This window comes from Ovis canadensis, chromosome 22 (genome assembly GCF_042477335.2).
Source record: "Ovis canadensis isolate MfBH-ARS-UI-01 breed Bighorn chromosome 22, ARS-UI_OviCan_v2, whole genome shotgun sequence".
NCBI classification, from domain to species: domain Eukaryota; kingdom Metazoa; phylum Chordata; class Mammalia; order Artiodactyla; family Bovidae; genus Ovis; species Ovis canadensis.
The window spans coordinates 57827286-57839693 of record NC_091266.1 but is presented as its reverse complement, the minus strand read 5'-3'; the positions used below and the strand labels follow the sequence as shown (position 1 = coordinate 57839693).

General features: G+C 46.3%; 1 protein-coding gene across 1 annotated transcript in view; it reads right to left on the bottom strand.

The window, feature by feature from the left end:
* LOC138427654 (putative DMBT1-like protein) overlaps positions 1-7235 on the bottom strand; it is a 35184-nt gene extending 27949 nt beyond the window's left edge. Inside the window, 7 exon segments of the mRNA XM_069567428.1 lie at positions 70-100; positions 269-340; positions 2126-2155; positions 3158-3451; positions 4978-5003; positions 6933-7004; positions 7133-7235. Of these exon segments, the coding sequence (XP_069423529.1) occupies positions 70-100; positions 269-340; positions 2126-2155; positions 3158-3451; positions 4978-5003; positions 6933-7004; positions 7133-7235 (628 nt within the window).
* Between the last annotated feature and the right edge of the window lie 5173 nt (positions 7236-12408).

The window sequence follows — 12408 nt, the reverse complement described above, 5'->3', positions numbered from 1 at the left end:
TCTCTGCAGTGTGACCCTCCCACTCCTCCCAGGAGGCTGAGTATTTTCCTAGTCCTCAGCCCCCGGGGCTTGTGGCCTGAGATCTGCTTGGGTCAATAGCCTGTGGCAGAGGTAATGGTTTGGAGCTATAAGGCCTCATGACAGGCTCCGGAGAAGCTCGGAGACAGCTGTATGAATAAGCCTGGGTGGCCTGCTGGGCAATGAAAGGCGTGTGACCGTGTCACCTCTGTCCCATCCAAAGACACAAGACAAGAAGGAACGGCCTTACCTGGAGGCGCCGAAGCAGGTGGGTTTTGGGCCAACGATATTGCCGGTGACGTGGGAAGTAGGTTCTCATCGGCTGTTGATGGGGGAAAAAGGAAGGAGTGACGTGAGGGAAGAGTCAGAACATTGCGAGAAGGTGAACAGCTACTCCAAGGGGCAGCTGCCTCCCATCAGGATTCAGCAGGAATAATGATGATGCTGCTAAGGTCAGTGACCTCACATCCCCGAGATCCCCATTTCGGATGAAACATGGCGTTACTGCCTGTTGACAAACTGACACGGGCCACATGGCCGCTTTGCAAAAGGAAAGACAGTTAGCCCCAAGTGGCCTGCTGCATGCGGGCTATTAGGGGGCCGTCACCTCTTTCTTGGTTACCCTTGCCCCAGGGGCATAGTGACTTCACCTAAACAGCAAATCCTTGGGGGAGAGGGCAGGGAGGAGGGTAGCAGGTCTGAAATGCTCGAGGGAACCTCTGGAGCCAAGGGAACTATTGTGTATTTCAACTGCAGTGGTGATTGCACAACCGTGTCCAATCACCAAAGTTCATCAAACTGGACCTTAACAGGGGTGAACCTTTGGCACATAAATAAAACCTTAATAAAAGGTAAGTTGATGAATGATTGATGGATTGATAAATTTATCATAGAATCCAGGCAGGAGTTAACCATTATATTCCTCAAACATTTCTGTATATCTGAAATTTTTCATAACAAAATGTTAGAGGGTAAGGTGTCTCTCAATTTCTATTGTAAGACTTACATCTCTGTTTTTTGACAACCATCTTTTGCTTTCCCACTGGTGTACACTTAATTCAGCTAACCTATGTGGCTACTTCTTCTCTCCTTGTTAGTCACAGAACATCAAAAGCATAGAATTTTAGGGAGCATGGCATCCAATTTGCCTGTTCTAATGACATGGAGACTGAAATTTGGTTAAGTCGCTCAGTCGTGTCTGACTCTTTGCGACCCTATGGACTGTAGCCTGCCAGGCTCCTCAGTCCATGGGATTTTCCAGGCAAGGATACTGGAGTGGGGTGCCATTTCTTCCTCCAGGGGATCTTCCTGACCCAGGGACTGACCCTGGGTCTCCCCCACTGCAGGCAGATTCTTTACCGTATGAGCCACCAGGGAAGCCCATGGTTATTCAGCTGAAGAGAAACCAGTTGGGATCAGATTCCAACAGCTCAGGGCCTTCTGATCCCCACATGCCCTCCTTTAGGTGGGCACATGACCAGAGGAAGGAGCCATGGCTGTGCGAGTGCCTTCGAGGTGCCTGGAATCTTTAGGTATCGTCTAATACATGACCTGGGCCTTCCCTGGAGGCTCAGTGATAGAGAATCCATCTGTCAATGCAGGAGACACAGGTTCGATCTCTGGGTTGGGAAGGTCCATTTGAGTAGGAAATGGCAACCCATTCCAGTATTCTTGTCTGGGAAATCCCATGGACAGAGGAGCCTGGTGGGCTACAGTCCCTGGGGTCACAAGAGTCAGAGACGACTGAGGAACTGAGCACACTCTGTCCATGACCTCACTCTGTATTCTCTGTATTACCCCCACTTTAATGAAGGGGAATGGAGATGAACTGGGAAGGAGAGATGACGTGTCTTGGCTGTGGTCGTCTAACTGAGGGGGTCATATGTCATGCTGTCTTTCCCATTAGGGAGGAAACCCCATGAAAGAAGGGTCCAGGGCTTTGACCACTGCAGGGCCCCCGTGCTTCACTGGCACAGAGTCTGCCACATGGTTGAATGAACAGATGAGTGAAAGAATGAAGCTGCAGATCAAACCAGGATCTGACTCTAAGCCTCATGACCTTCTCACATCATGCAGAGTCTGGTAGAAGACGTAGCACGGGCCCTACCTGTAGGCGGAGCAGCTGTGGAATCAGCACCTGTAACATGGAGAGAGACTATGTGTGTTACCACGTCTTAATGGGAGAACGTTCACTGTGAACATCCTACAAGTAGAGAGGGGTGGGCGGAAGAGAGGCAGAGACTCTGCCCGTGAGGAGCCTGGCATTTCCTGGGGATTTGGGACACAAGGCCAGGCAGCAGACCTAGGCTGTCCCAGGACATCTTCAGGGACCACTGCTCCCTGGGGGCCTCAGGAGGTGACAAGGGTGGCTCCAGGTGGGCAGGTGCAGCCTGAGAGCTCATCATTCATTGGGACATTATTCAGGTCACCAGTGGGGCAGAATCAGGAAAGACTGGGGGCAGAGAGCCAGCCAGAGGGACACATAGTTCTGGGGAGGTCACCAGGCCCAGATGTGGAAGGCCTGGCATACCAGCTGACAACTTGGTCCATCACCCTGAAGTCACACGCACAAACGTTAATGAGGACCCACAGGGGTAAGATAAACAAGGGACTTGAGTGGTGGGAGTTGTGTGCACAGGAAAGTTGTTCAGTGTCCAGAGGCGCAGGGCTTTCTGCCCTGTCCAGAAACCTGACTGTCCAGTCAGTTAATGGAACAAGAGAGTTTGCTGCTTTGAACCTGATGCACCTCTACTTTTATTTTTGCCACAGAATGTAAGAATTTGGATTTTTATGCCGAACATTCTGATTTGGCTAAATTCAGGGTCATGGGGTCGCAAAGAGTTAGACATGACTGAGCGACTAAACTGAAGTTCAGCTTAGAGTTTTCAAACCTAACCAGCCACTTCTGAGCTGAGATCCAGCCTATAAGTCATATTCAACAATCACTGCAGCTAAGGGGGTGGTTGGGTGGCTGAACAACCTGGGAAGGAGCCAGGCTGCCTGCCTGGTCCACTGACATTCTGAGACTGGGCTGTGGGGTGTGTGTGTGCCACTGGGGTGTGTGTGTGTGTGTGTGTAGGGGTGGGTAGGGAGACCACAGGAGCAGCCCTCCAGGCAGGGACTGACAGCAGCCGCTCACCTGTGCAGACAACGCTGGCATCCTCCAGGTGCCCGCAGTTGTGCCCAGCCTCGCCCCCGTGTACACACTGCCCCATTGCATGTTGTCCAGCGCAATCTTCCCAGAACCTGCCCCAAAGTGGGCCCTCGTGGGGGCCGCCACAGCCTGGCCACACTCCAGCTGGCGGCACACGACGGCAGCCTCAGCCAGGTCCCAGAGGTCGTCACACACGGTGCCCCACGTGTCCTGGACCAGAACTTCCACGCGGCCTGAGCATCTCCCTGGACCACCCACCAGCCTCACAGCCACCCAGGCCTCGGGGGAGGAACAAGGAGGAGAGGCATTGGGACCTAGCTCTCTGTGGTCAGGGAGGTTTCCTCTACTGAGGTACATGGGTAGGCGCTAATAAACTATTCAGAAATGGTGTTTCTGGGTCATATAATCCTTATCACCAAGAGTAAGAGAATAGGCTTTGCAGCTTTCTTTACTTTATTTGGCTTTTCTATTTGCTTTCATTGGGAGGACTTGTCTTCTATGAATCAGCCCAACAGAGCAGGGAGTGCATAGTCCCAGGTCATCTTTAAAGGACTTGTTCATTGATTACTGGGCTTCCCTGGTGGCTCAGACGGTTAAAAATCCACCTGCAACGCAGGAGACGTGGGTTCAGTCCCTGGCTTGGGAAGATCCCCTGGAGAAGGGAATGGCTACCCACTGCAGTATTCTTGCCTGGAGAATTCCATGGACAGAGGAGCCTGGAAGGCTATATAGTTCATGGGGTCCCAAAGAATCAGACAGGACTGAGCAACTCACATGCCTTGATTACCTGGTGATGCTATTCACACAGGAGATGCACTTGTAGAAATGTCAGCTCAGCAAGTAGAGGCAGTGGGGCAGCTCCCATCAATAGTGAAAAGCTACTTCTTTTTGAGCAATTGTCTGACTAGTTATAAAAAAGGATGCTTGTTTTTTTCCAAATGGATTCCTAGGCTTGTTTCATGCGTGTAGTTTAGGGATCTCACCGCAGGGGCACAACTGAGCTCCCAGAACAATGACATAATTTCTCTGCTCCAAAGCTTGGCCCTGACTCCACTTTGTCTTATAATTCAACTGTAAGATGGAAACAACATCCTCCCAGCTATGTGTCAAAAATCAAAAAGACTGAAAAAAGTAGAAGTGTGAGTTGCTCAGTCGTGTCCAACTCTCTGCAACCCTATGGACTGTAGCCCACCAGGCTTCTCTGTCATGAAATTCTCCAGACAAGAAAAGATTGTACTAGACCATGTTTGGGGAAATATGCCAAGAATGGTTGTATGGAGGGTTTATCAGCTCATGTGAAGGCCCAGTTGAGGAGATCAATTTTGCCCAAATGAAACAGTGATGAGAAAAATGGAAAATCTGAATTAATAATTAACATTGTATCTATCATATCCTTTATTATAATAAATTCTCTTTGTAGACAGCTTAATAATATACTTAACATTTCCATATAATTTTCTCAAATAGTCTTGGCATGAGCAATTAGTCCTTATTCATACCTTCTCCTTGTCTGGCTAGCTTTGATTCAGGTCACTATGAAAAACACAGTGAAATCAACACGATCCTTGTAGTTAACAGGTCTGGGTGAATCCAGCCTTTGCCACTTATGACTGTGTGACTAGTTATTTTAGCAGTGACATCTGTTCACTGTGTTCTCTGGGTCTCTGTTTATTTTCTTGTGAAATGCTGGGAATAGCAGCTTGCTTTATGATTACTGAAGGACACACTTAATTCTGCACATGGTATACACTAGTTTCTCAGAAAATGCTAAGTGCAAGACTGGCCAAGTCACAGAAAGGCATTACCTGCTGGCGGGAGAGTGGAGTGAAGACTGGGAGGGCCCGTTGTGGGTATGGTAGCTGACAGGCCAGCACCTGCAAACAGGTACAAACAGGAACATCACTCGTAATCAGGAGCCTCCTAATCCCATGTTGGGAAAGAAAATCTTTGCAATGAAAACATTCTGAAAAGTCAGACTCAGATACAAGGCACTGGGTCCTCCACCGGTTCCCCCACAAACAAAATTCTAGGCAGGGAAGACCTCCTCTCCCCCATCTTTAAGCTCAGTTATCCAGTCTCTAAGATGAGGGTTTAGAATATTCCCCATGGTCGGCACATCCGTGCTGTCTCCATGAGTTTATTTTGGGATCTCTTTGCTGCCATCTCTTTTTTCCCTTTTAGGAAATAACCAGCTGCGTTCTATCATGGAGACGCAGCATTCATATCAATGAATGGACTTCTCCAGCTCTCCCTAGGTGTTTGGCAAACCTGCCTAGACTGCGTGGTACCCAAGCAATGTGAGACAAACGTGGCATCTTTGAGCAGCTCTTGTACCTCGTTTTGTCTCATAAAACATCAATCCAAGCAAACCTTCTTCAGTTCAGTTCAGTTCAGTCACTCAGTCATGTCCAACTCTTTGCGACCCCATGAATTGCAGCACGCCAGGCCTCCCTGTCCATCACCAACTCCCACAGTTCACTCAGACTCACGTCCATCGAGTCAGTGATGCCATCCAGCCATCTCATCCTTGGTCGTCCCCTTCTCCTCCTGCCCCCAATCCCTCCCAGCATCAGAGTCTTTTCCAATGAGTCAACTCTTAGCATGAGGTGGCCAAAGTACTGGAGTTTCAGCTTTAGCATCATTCCTTCCAAAGAAATCCCAGGGCTGATCTCCTTCAGAATGGACTGGTTGGATCTCCTTGCTGTCCAAGGGACTCTCAAGAGTCTTCTCCGACACCACAGTTCAAAAGCATCAATTCTTTGGCACTCAGCTTTCTTCACAGTCCTGCCGTCTAATTATGGGGTCAGTTGGACCAAATCAGTGTTTAAAATGTCAAATGGCAATTAACCCAACAAACTGAATGTTCAGTGTAAAGAACTGATTTCTGGTTTCAATTTTAACTGGTTGCTGACGGAGTTGGCTTCAGCCTTCAGTAATGACCTGCAGGTGCTGAAGGCTGCTGCCAGAGAAGACGGTGACCCAGACAAGTCAGATGTGGGGGGAGAGGTGCCCACACGGGCTGCCTCAGCACCAGGAGCTCTGCTGCCTTCTGCATTCTTGTGGCCTCTGTGAACATCAATTGGAGGGAGCTCGCCTGGCTATTACCACCTGACAGGTGTACAAATATCATCTGCTTTTAATAATACCTTTAAGTCCTTTGGACCCTTTTCAAATCGGCTAACAGTAGATTCAGCTCCTAAATCAGTGGGATACAATATGGATTTCCCATAAATAACTGAAAGGAAAGGAACATTCAAGAATTTTAGGTGATGGATGAGCATCCCAAATACCCTGCCCTTTTTTGTTCTTATCAGCAGTCCTTGCACAGTAAATAGGAAGTGGGTAACTGCTATTCCCTTAAGCATCTTTTGTTGTCAGTCAATAACTCACGTCTGACTCTTGGTGACTCCATGGGCTATACCACGCCAGGTTCCTCTGTCCTTCTCTATCTTCTGTAGTTTGCTCAAACTCATGTTCATTGAGTTGGTGGTGATATCCAACCATCTCATTCTCTGCCTGCCCTCTTCTCCTTTTGCCTTCAATCCTTCCCAGCATCAGGGTCTTTTCCAGTGAGTCAGCTCTTTGCATCAGGTGGCCAAAGTATTCAAGCTTCAGCTTCAGCATCAGTCCCTCCAATGAATATTTGGGGTTGATTTCCTTTAGGATTGACTTGTTTGTACTTACTATAGTAAGTATCTTTACAATACTTCTGGAAGATTAATAGAGCTGAAAGCAAATACAGCAGGCACAGAGGACCTACCTGTGAGTGTGTGCACAGAGGAAGCATCTTCAGACTCAGCGACAGGAGTCAGGGCTGGTGGATCGTCGGCACCTGACAGTTGAAAGACATCAGTGTGGTTTATTATGAACAGCTTATTATGAACAACAGGTGTGAATAGGGGCTGAGATGTCCGAAGGGGCATAAAAGCAGTGACATCCTGGGAGATGCCAGCTGCTCACCTATGCAGATGACACTGGCGTCCTCCCAGTGCCCGCAATTATGCCCGGCCTCGCCCCCGTGTACGCACTGCCCCAGGTGGCTCTTGCTGCCCACACACTTCATGTTGTCCAGCGCGACCTTCCCAGAACCTGCCCCAAAGTGAGCCCCCGTGGGGGCCGCCACAGCCTGGCCACACTCCAGCTAGCGGCACATGATGGCAGCCTCGGTCAGGTCCCAGAGGTTGTCATACACGGTCCCCCATGCATCCTGGACGACCAGAACTTCCACGCAGCCTGAACATCTCCCTGGACCACCCACCAGCCTCACAGCCACCCAGGGCCCTGGGGAGGAAAACGGAGGAGAGGCACTTGGGGTCTGCCCTCTCATCTCTGGAAGGCTCCCTTTATCCTTTTTAATCTCCAGGTGGTCACATCCCTATTTTACAACCAGGCAAGATCACACAGTCCTCAGCCAGCCAGACAGCAAGAAGAGCCAGAATAATCTTCAATTTCAAGTCCCCTCAGGAAGACTTTATCCCCCCTTTTCCAACAGGTGAAGCTCTCTCTGAGAAACTGCCTGAATTCCTAGATTCTCCCAACAAGAACCTGTGTTATTTCCCCTACCATGGACAGCAATAGAAATCAGAGATTTCAGTGTATCTAGTGAAACAAGACGGAGAAGGCAATGGGACCCCCTCCAGTCCTCTTGCCTGGAAAATCCCATGGACAGAGGAGCCTGGTGGGCTGTAGACCATGGGATCGCAAAGAGTCGGACACGACTGAGCGACTTCACTTTCACTTTTCACTTTCATGCATTGGAGAAGGAAATGGCAACCCACTCCAGTGTTCTTGCCTGGAGAATCCCAGGGACAGGGGAGCCTGGTGGGCTGCTGTCTATGGGGTCACACAGAGTCAGACACGACTGAAGTGACTCAGCAGCAGCAGTGAAACAAGAAACAAGACCGTCTGCAGGCTGATCACAGCTAAATAGACTCCTGGCCACGCAGGACTACTCTAGTCTCAGAGCTAGTTGGTCCTTTTGCCCCCTAGGTCTTTGTTAATGGCTTTACTATGTCAAGGATGCTGAGGACAGGAACTAATACCTGTTGTTTGGGAGTTTAGTGCCAGAGTCTCCAAGAGTCACTAACTTAACCACTCCTCTCTGACTCCCTACAACAACCCCACAGGGTAAGGGATGGGTTCCCATTTTACGGATGAAGAAACAGACTCAGAAAGGTGGAGAAAATTGCTCTGAATCCCATAGCCTGTCAGTGGGCTGTCTTCACCCTAACTGTGCCTGTGGTTTCCCTCCAGCTTGGAGGAATGCCTCTCCCACAAGATCCATGAGCCCTTGATTTCTCAGGAATTGCTTCTTGTACCTGCAGGTGTCAAGGTCTCGGTGTCCAGTCTGTGTGAAGGCTCCAAGGAGCTGTCAGCTGGAAGGGACAGCAAAGCTAGGTCACCATCTGTCAGCAGAATGAAAAGAATAAAGTAGACACATTCCTGGAAGGGCTCACGATAAGACCCTTCTGAAGTATTTTTTGGTCTTTAAAGGAAACCTTTTTGTTTGTCTTTTAATTAATATTTTTTTTTGGCCACACCATGCAGCATGTGGGATCTTAGTTCCCTAATCAGGGATTGAACCCCTAATGAGGGATTGAACCCCACATCCCCTGAAGTGGAAGCACAGAGTCTTAACCACTGGAGCACCAGGGAAGTTTGCCTTCTGAAGTTTTTTCTTTTCTTTTGATTCATCCAAGTCAGTCACCATCACCGTCAAACAAGATTGTTTAATTTTTTCAGTCATCTCTTCTATATTGTTCATGGCAAACTTAACCTTAAATCTTCGGCTCAGTAGAAACAAATCTTTAAAAAAACAGATGATGAGTATATGAACATCATATTTAAGAAAACCTAGAGGAAATGAAGGCAGCTTCTACAATTATGCTGTATGGCAACATTTATTTTAAAATATTTGATACAAAGAGAGAAAGCGAGCCTGCGTTTCAAAGACTTGTAACTCAGAGCTAGAATAAGTGTCTAAGTAACTGTAATAAGAAGTGGATTATGAGCAATGTCAACAGAAAAGACACAAGCACAGAGGAGGTGTGTCTTTGTGGAGACCAGCGGAGGCTACCTGGGGAAAAGGAGCAGCCCAGCCACAGTCGGACTTTAACAGGTAGAGGGGGAAGTGGGGAACCTCGATTCTGACAGCACAGGTATTAGAGGACAGTGACTTCAAATTTAGGGAGATGAGGTGCTCTGCTATTTTAATTTGATTAGAATATTCTGGCAGCATATGCGTTAATCCCAAATATCTGGACTTCACATGTTCCTTACTGTATTAGGCAGAAAACTTCCAAACATGGTACATCAAAACAAAGGGATCTGGGACTAGTGTATTTCATAGGCATGGCAACCCATGACTTCTTGTGGGAATTTTATAAGGTTAATTATACTGGATGGCTCCTAGACATCCTGTTGGCTTCCCTGATGGCTCACTGGTAAAGAATCTGCCTGCCAAGCAGGAGACCTGAGTTTGAGCCCTGGGTCTGGAAGATCCCCTGGAGGAAGAAATGGCAACCCACTCCAATATGTTGCCTGGAGAATTCCATGGACAGAGGAGCCTGGCGGGCTGCAGTCCATGGGGAAGCAAGAGAGTTGGATATGACTGAGAGACTGGACAGACATCCTGTAGCGAAGAAACCTGTCTAATTTGGTTAATGCAATGTTTCCTAAATTCATGAGACCACAGAGTGTGTGTGTGTGCGCGCATATGTGTGACTCACCTTAACATCTTGTTGAAATAGTGGTTCTGGGAGCACAATCGCAGAAACATCTTTATTTGACTACCTCAAAGATCCTGGTAGAGGCTGGAGCCTCCTAGCAATGTTTGTTATTAAATTTCCATTTTTGTTCTTATTTTTAGAAATGTGAAGTAACTTGTAAACTAGAATACACAATATAAAGTTTTGTTGTGAACTCAAGTTATATTTTGTACACCTGTTGCTATTTGCTCTTCCCGAGAGGTGATGGGGGCAATTGTTAGGTCAGCAGCTGCAGTAAAAAGAAAACACCAACCAGAGACGAACACACAAGACACATGAAGAGAAACAGAACGAAAGCTGAGTGAAAGCAGAGCTGGCTCGCCCCCACACCATGTCCAGCATCTCTGTGAAACGGAAGAAGCCAGTTCTAAGGGCTTAGTGAATGTTCAGCTTAGAGACGTGTTTGCTCTGATCTGAGATCTAACTCTTGTTTAGCACACACTTAGGTACAAATGAACACCAGTTTCCTGGAAATAAGATCTGATAACAGACAGAAGTGAGGTTTACAAACTAAGAAGTGAATACATTTTTAAAATTTACCATAATTTTCCCAATTCAATAAATACTTGGTTATCTGGGGGAAAATAAACTCACTAGCCACATAAATAAATATGAAAATAGAAAAAAGTTTAAATGCTTTTTATAGTAGCACCCAAAACCAAGGGATTCTTATGGATAAGTCTGATAAGTATGTATAAAATTTGTACATGGAAAAATGCAAACTACTAATGAGATAAAGACTTCAGTAAATGAAGAGACACAATGTATAGATGGCTGAGAAGACTTGATATAGTTAAGATGCCAATTTCCTCCAGCTTTATATGTAGAATCAATCCTAATTAAAAATCCCAGCAGACATTTTTTGTGTAAATTGGTAAGTTGATTCTAAAATACTATATTTGTGAAAGGCAAAAAGCCTAGGTTGGCCAAAATAATTTTGAAAGAGAAGAGAAAAGAAAAGCATTGGAGTACTCACGCTACAAGACTTCAAGACTTACTCTAAAAAGAAAACTTACTCGAAAGCCACAGTGATCAAGACACTGTGTTACAGGTGTACCAACAGTCACATAAATCAGTAGAAGAGTTTAGAAATAGACCATATATTAATGGCTCTTTTATTTTTGACAAAAGTGCCAAGGTACTTCAGTGGAGTTAGGAGAGTCTTTTCAACAAATGGAGTTGGAATGATTAGACATCTCTATGAAAAAAAATCCTTTGAGCCATAATTTAAACCATATTAAACTATGGACAAAAATGGATCATAGAGTTAAATGAAAAACCTAAAACTAAGAAACTCCTAGAAGAAAAGAGAAAATTTGTGAGACCTTTGGTTAAGTGAAGATTCCTTAGATGAAACACAAACATGAAAGAAAAAGATTTCGATAAACTGGACTTCATTAAAATTTAAATTTTCTGCTCTTCAAAAAACACCATTAAGAAACTGAAAAGATGTCACAGACTGAGAAAAAAATATTTGCAAAATACATATCTGAAAAGATACTTGTTTCCAGAATGTATGATGACCTCTCTGAGAACACAGTAAGATAAACAATCCAGTTTAAAATAAAAAGAATAAAATAAAAGAATGACAGGTTTCAGCAGACGCTTCACCAAAGAAGAGATGCAAATAAGCACATGAAAAAGCTAGGATCATTTCTCATAGGGAAAGGCAAATTAAAACCACAAAGAGATATCACTATCTCATTAGCGTAGAGACTATAATGACCAAACAAAACCCAGAAAATCCAAAGTATTCCCAAGGACACGGAGCAACTGTCACCTCAAGTGTTGCTGGTGGGAAAGCAAATGGTACACTCAACTTGTATGTGAATGCTTTCGCAGCTTGATTAATAATAGTAAAAAACTGGAAATAAATTCAGTATCCATCAAGTGGTAAATAGTGAAATGAATTTTGGTGTATTTATGCTGTGGAATACTACTCAGCAGTAAAAGAGAATGGATATCTGATACATGGAACTCTATGGATGAATCTCAAAAGTATCGTGCTAAGTAAGGAAGCCCAACACAAAAAGCAGCACATTGTCTTAATTCAATACATAATATTCTGGGAACGGCAGGCCCATGGGCACAGAAATCATATCTGTCATTACCAGAATCTGGGGGTCAGGAGAGGGGACTGATTGCAAGGGGCATGCTGCTGCTGCTGCTGCTGAGTCACTTCAGTCGTGTCTGACTCTGTGCGACCCCGTAGATGGCAGCCCACCAGGCTCCTCCATTCCTGCGATACTCCCAGCAAGAATACTGGAGTGGGCTGCCATTTCCTTCTCCAATGCATGCATGCATGCTAAGTCGCTTCGGTCGTGTCCGACTCTGTGCGACCCCACGGACAGCAGCCCACCAGGCGCCTCTGTCCATGGAATTCTCTAGGCAAGAATACTGGAGTGGGCTGCCATTTCCTTCTCCACAAGGGGCATAAGAGAACCCTTTAATGGAATGTTTTATATCTTA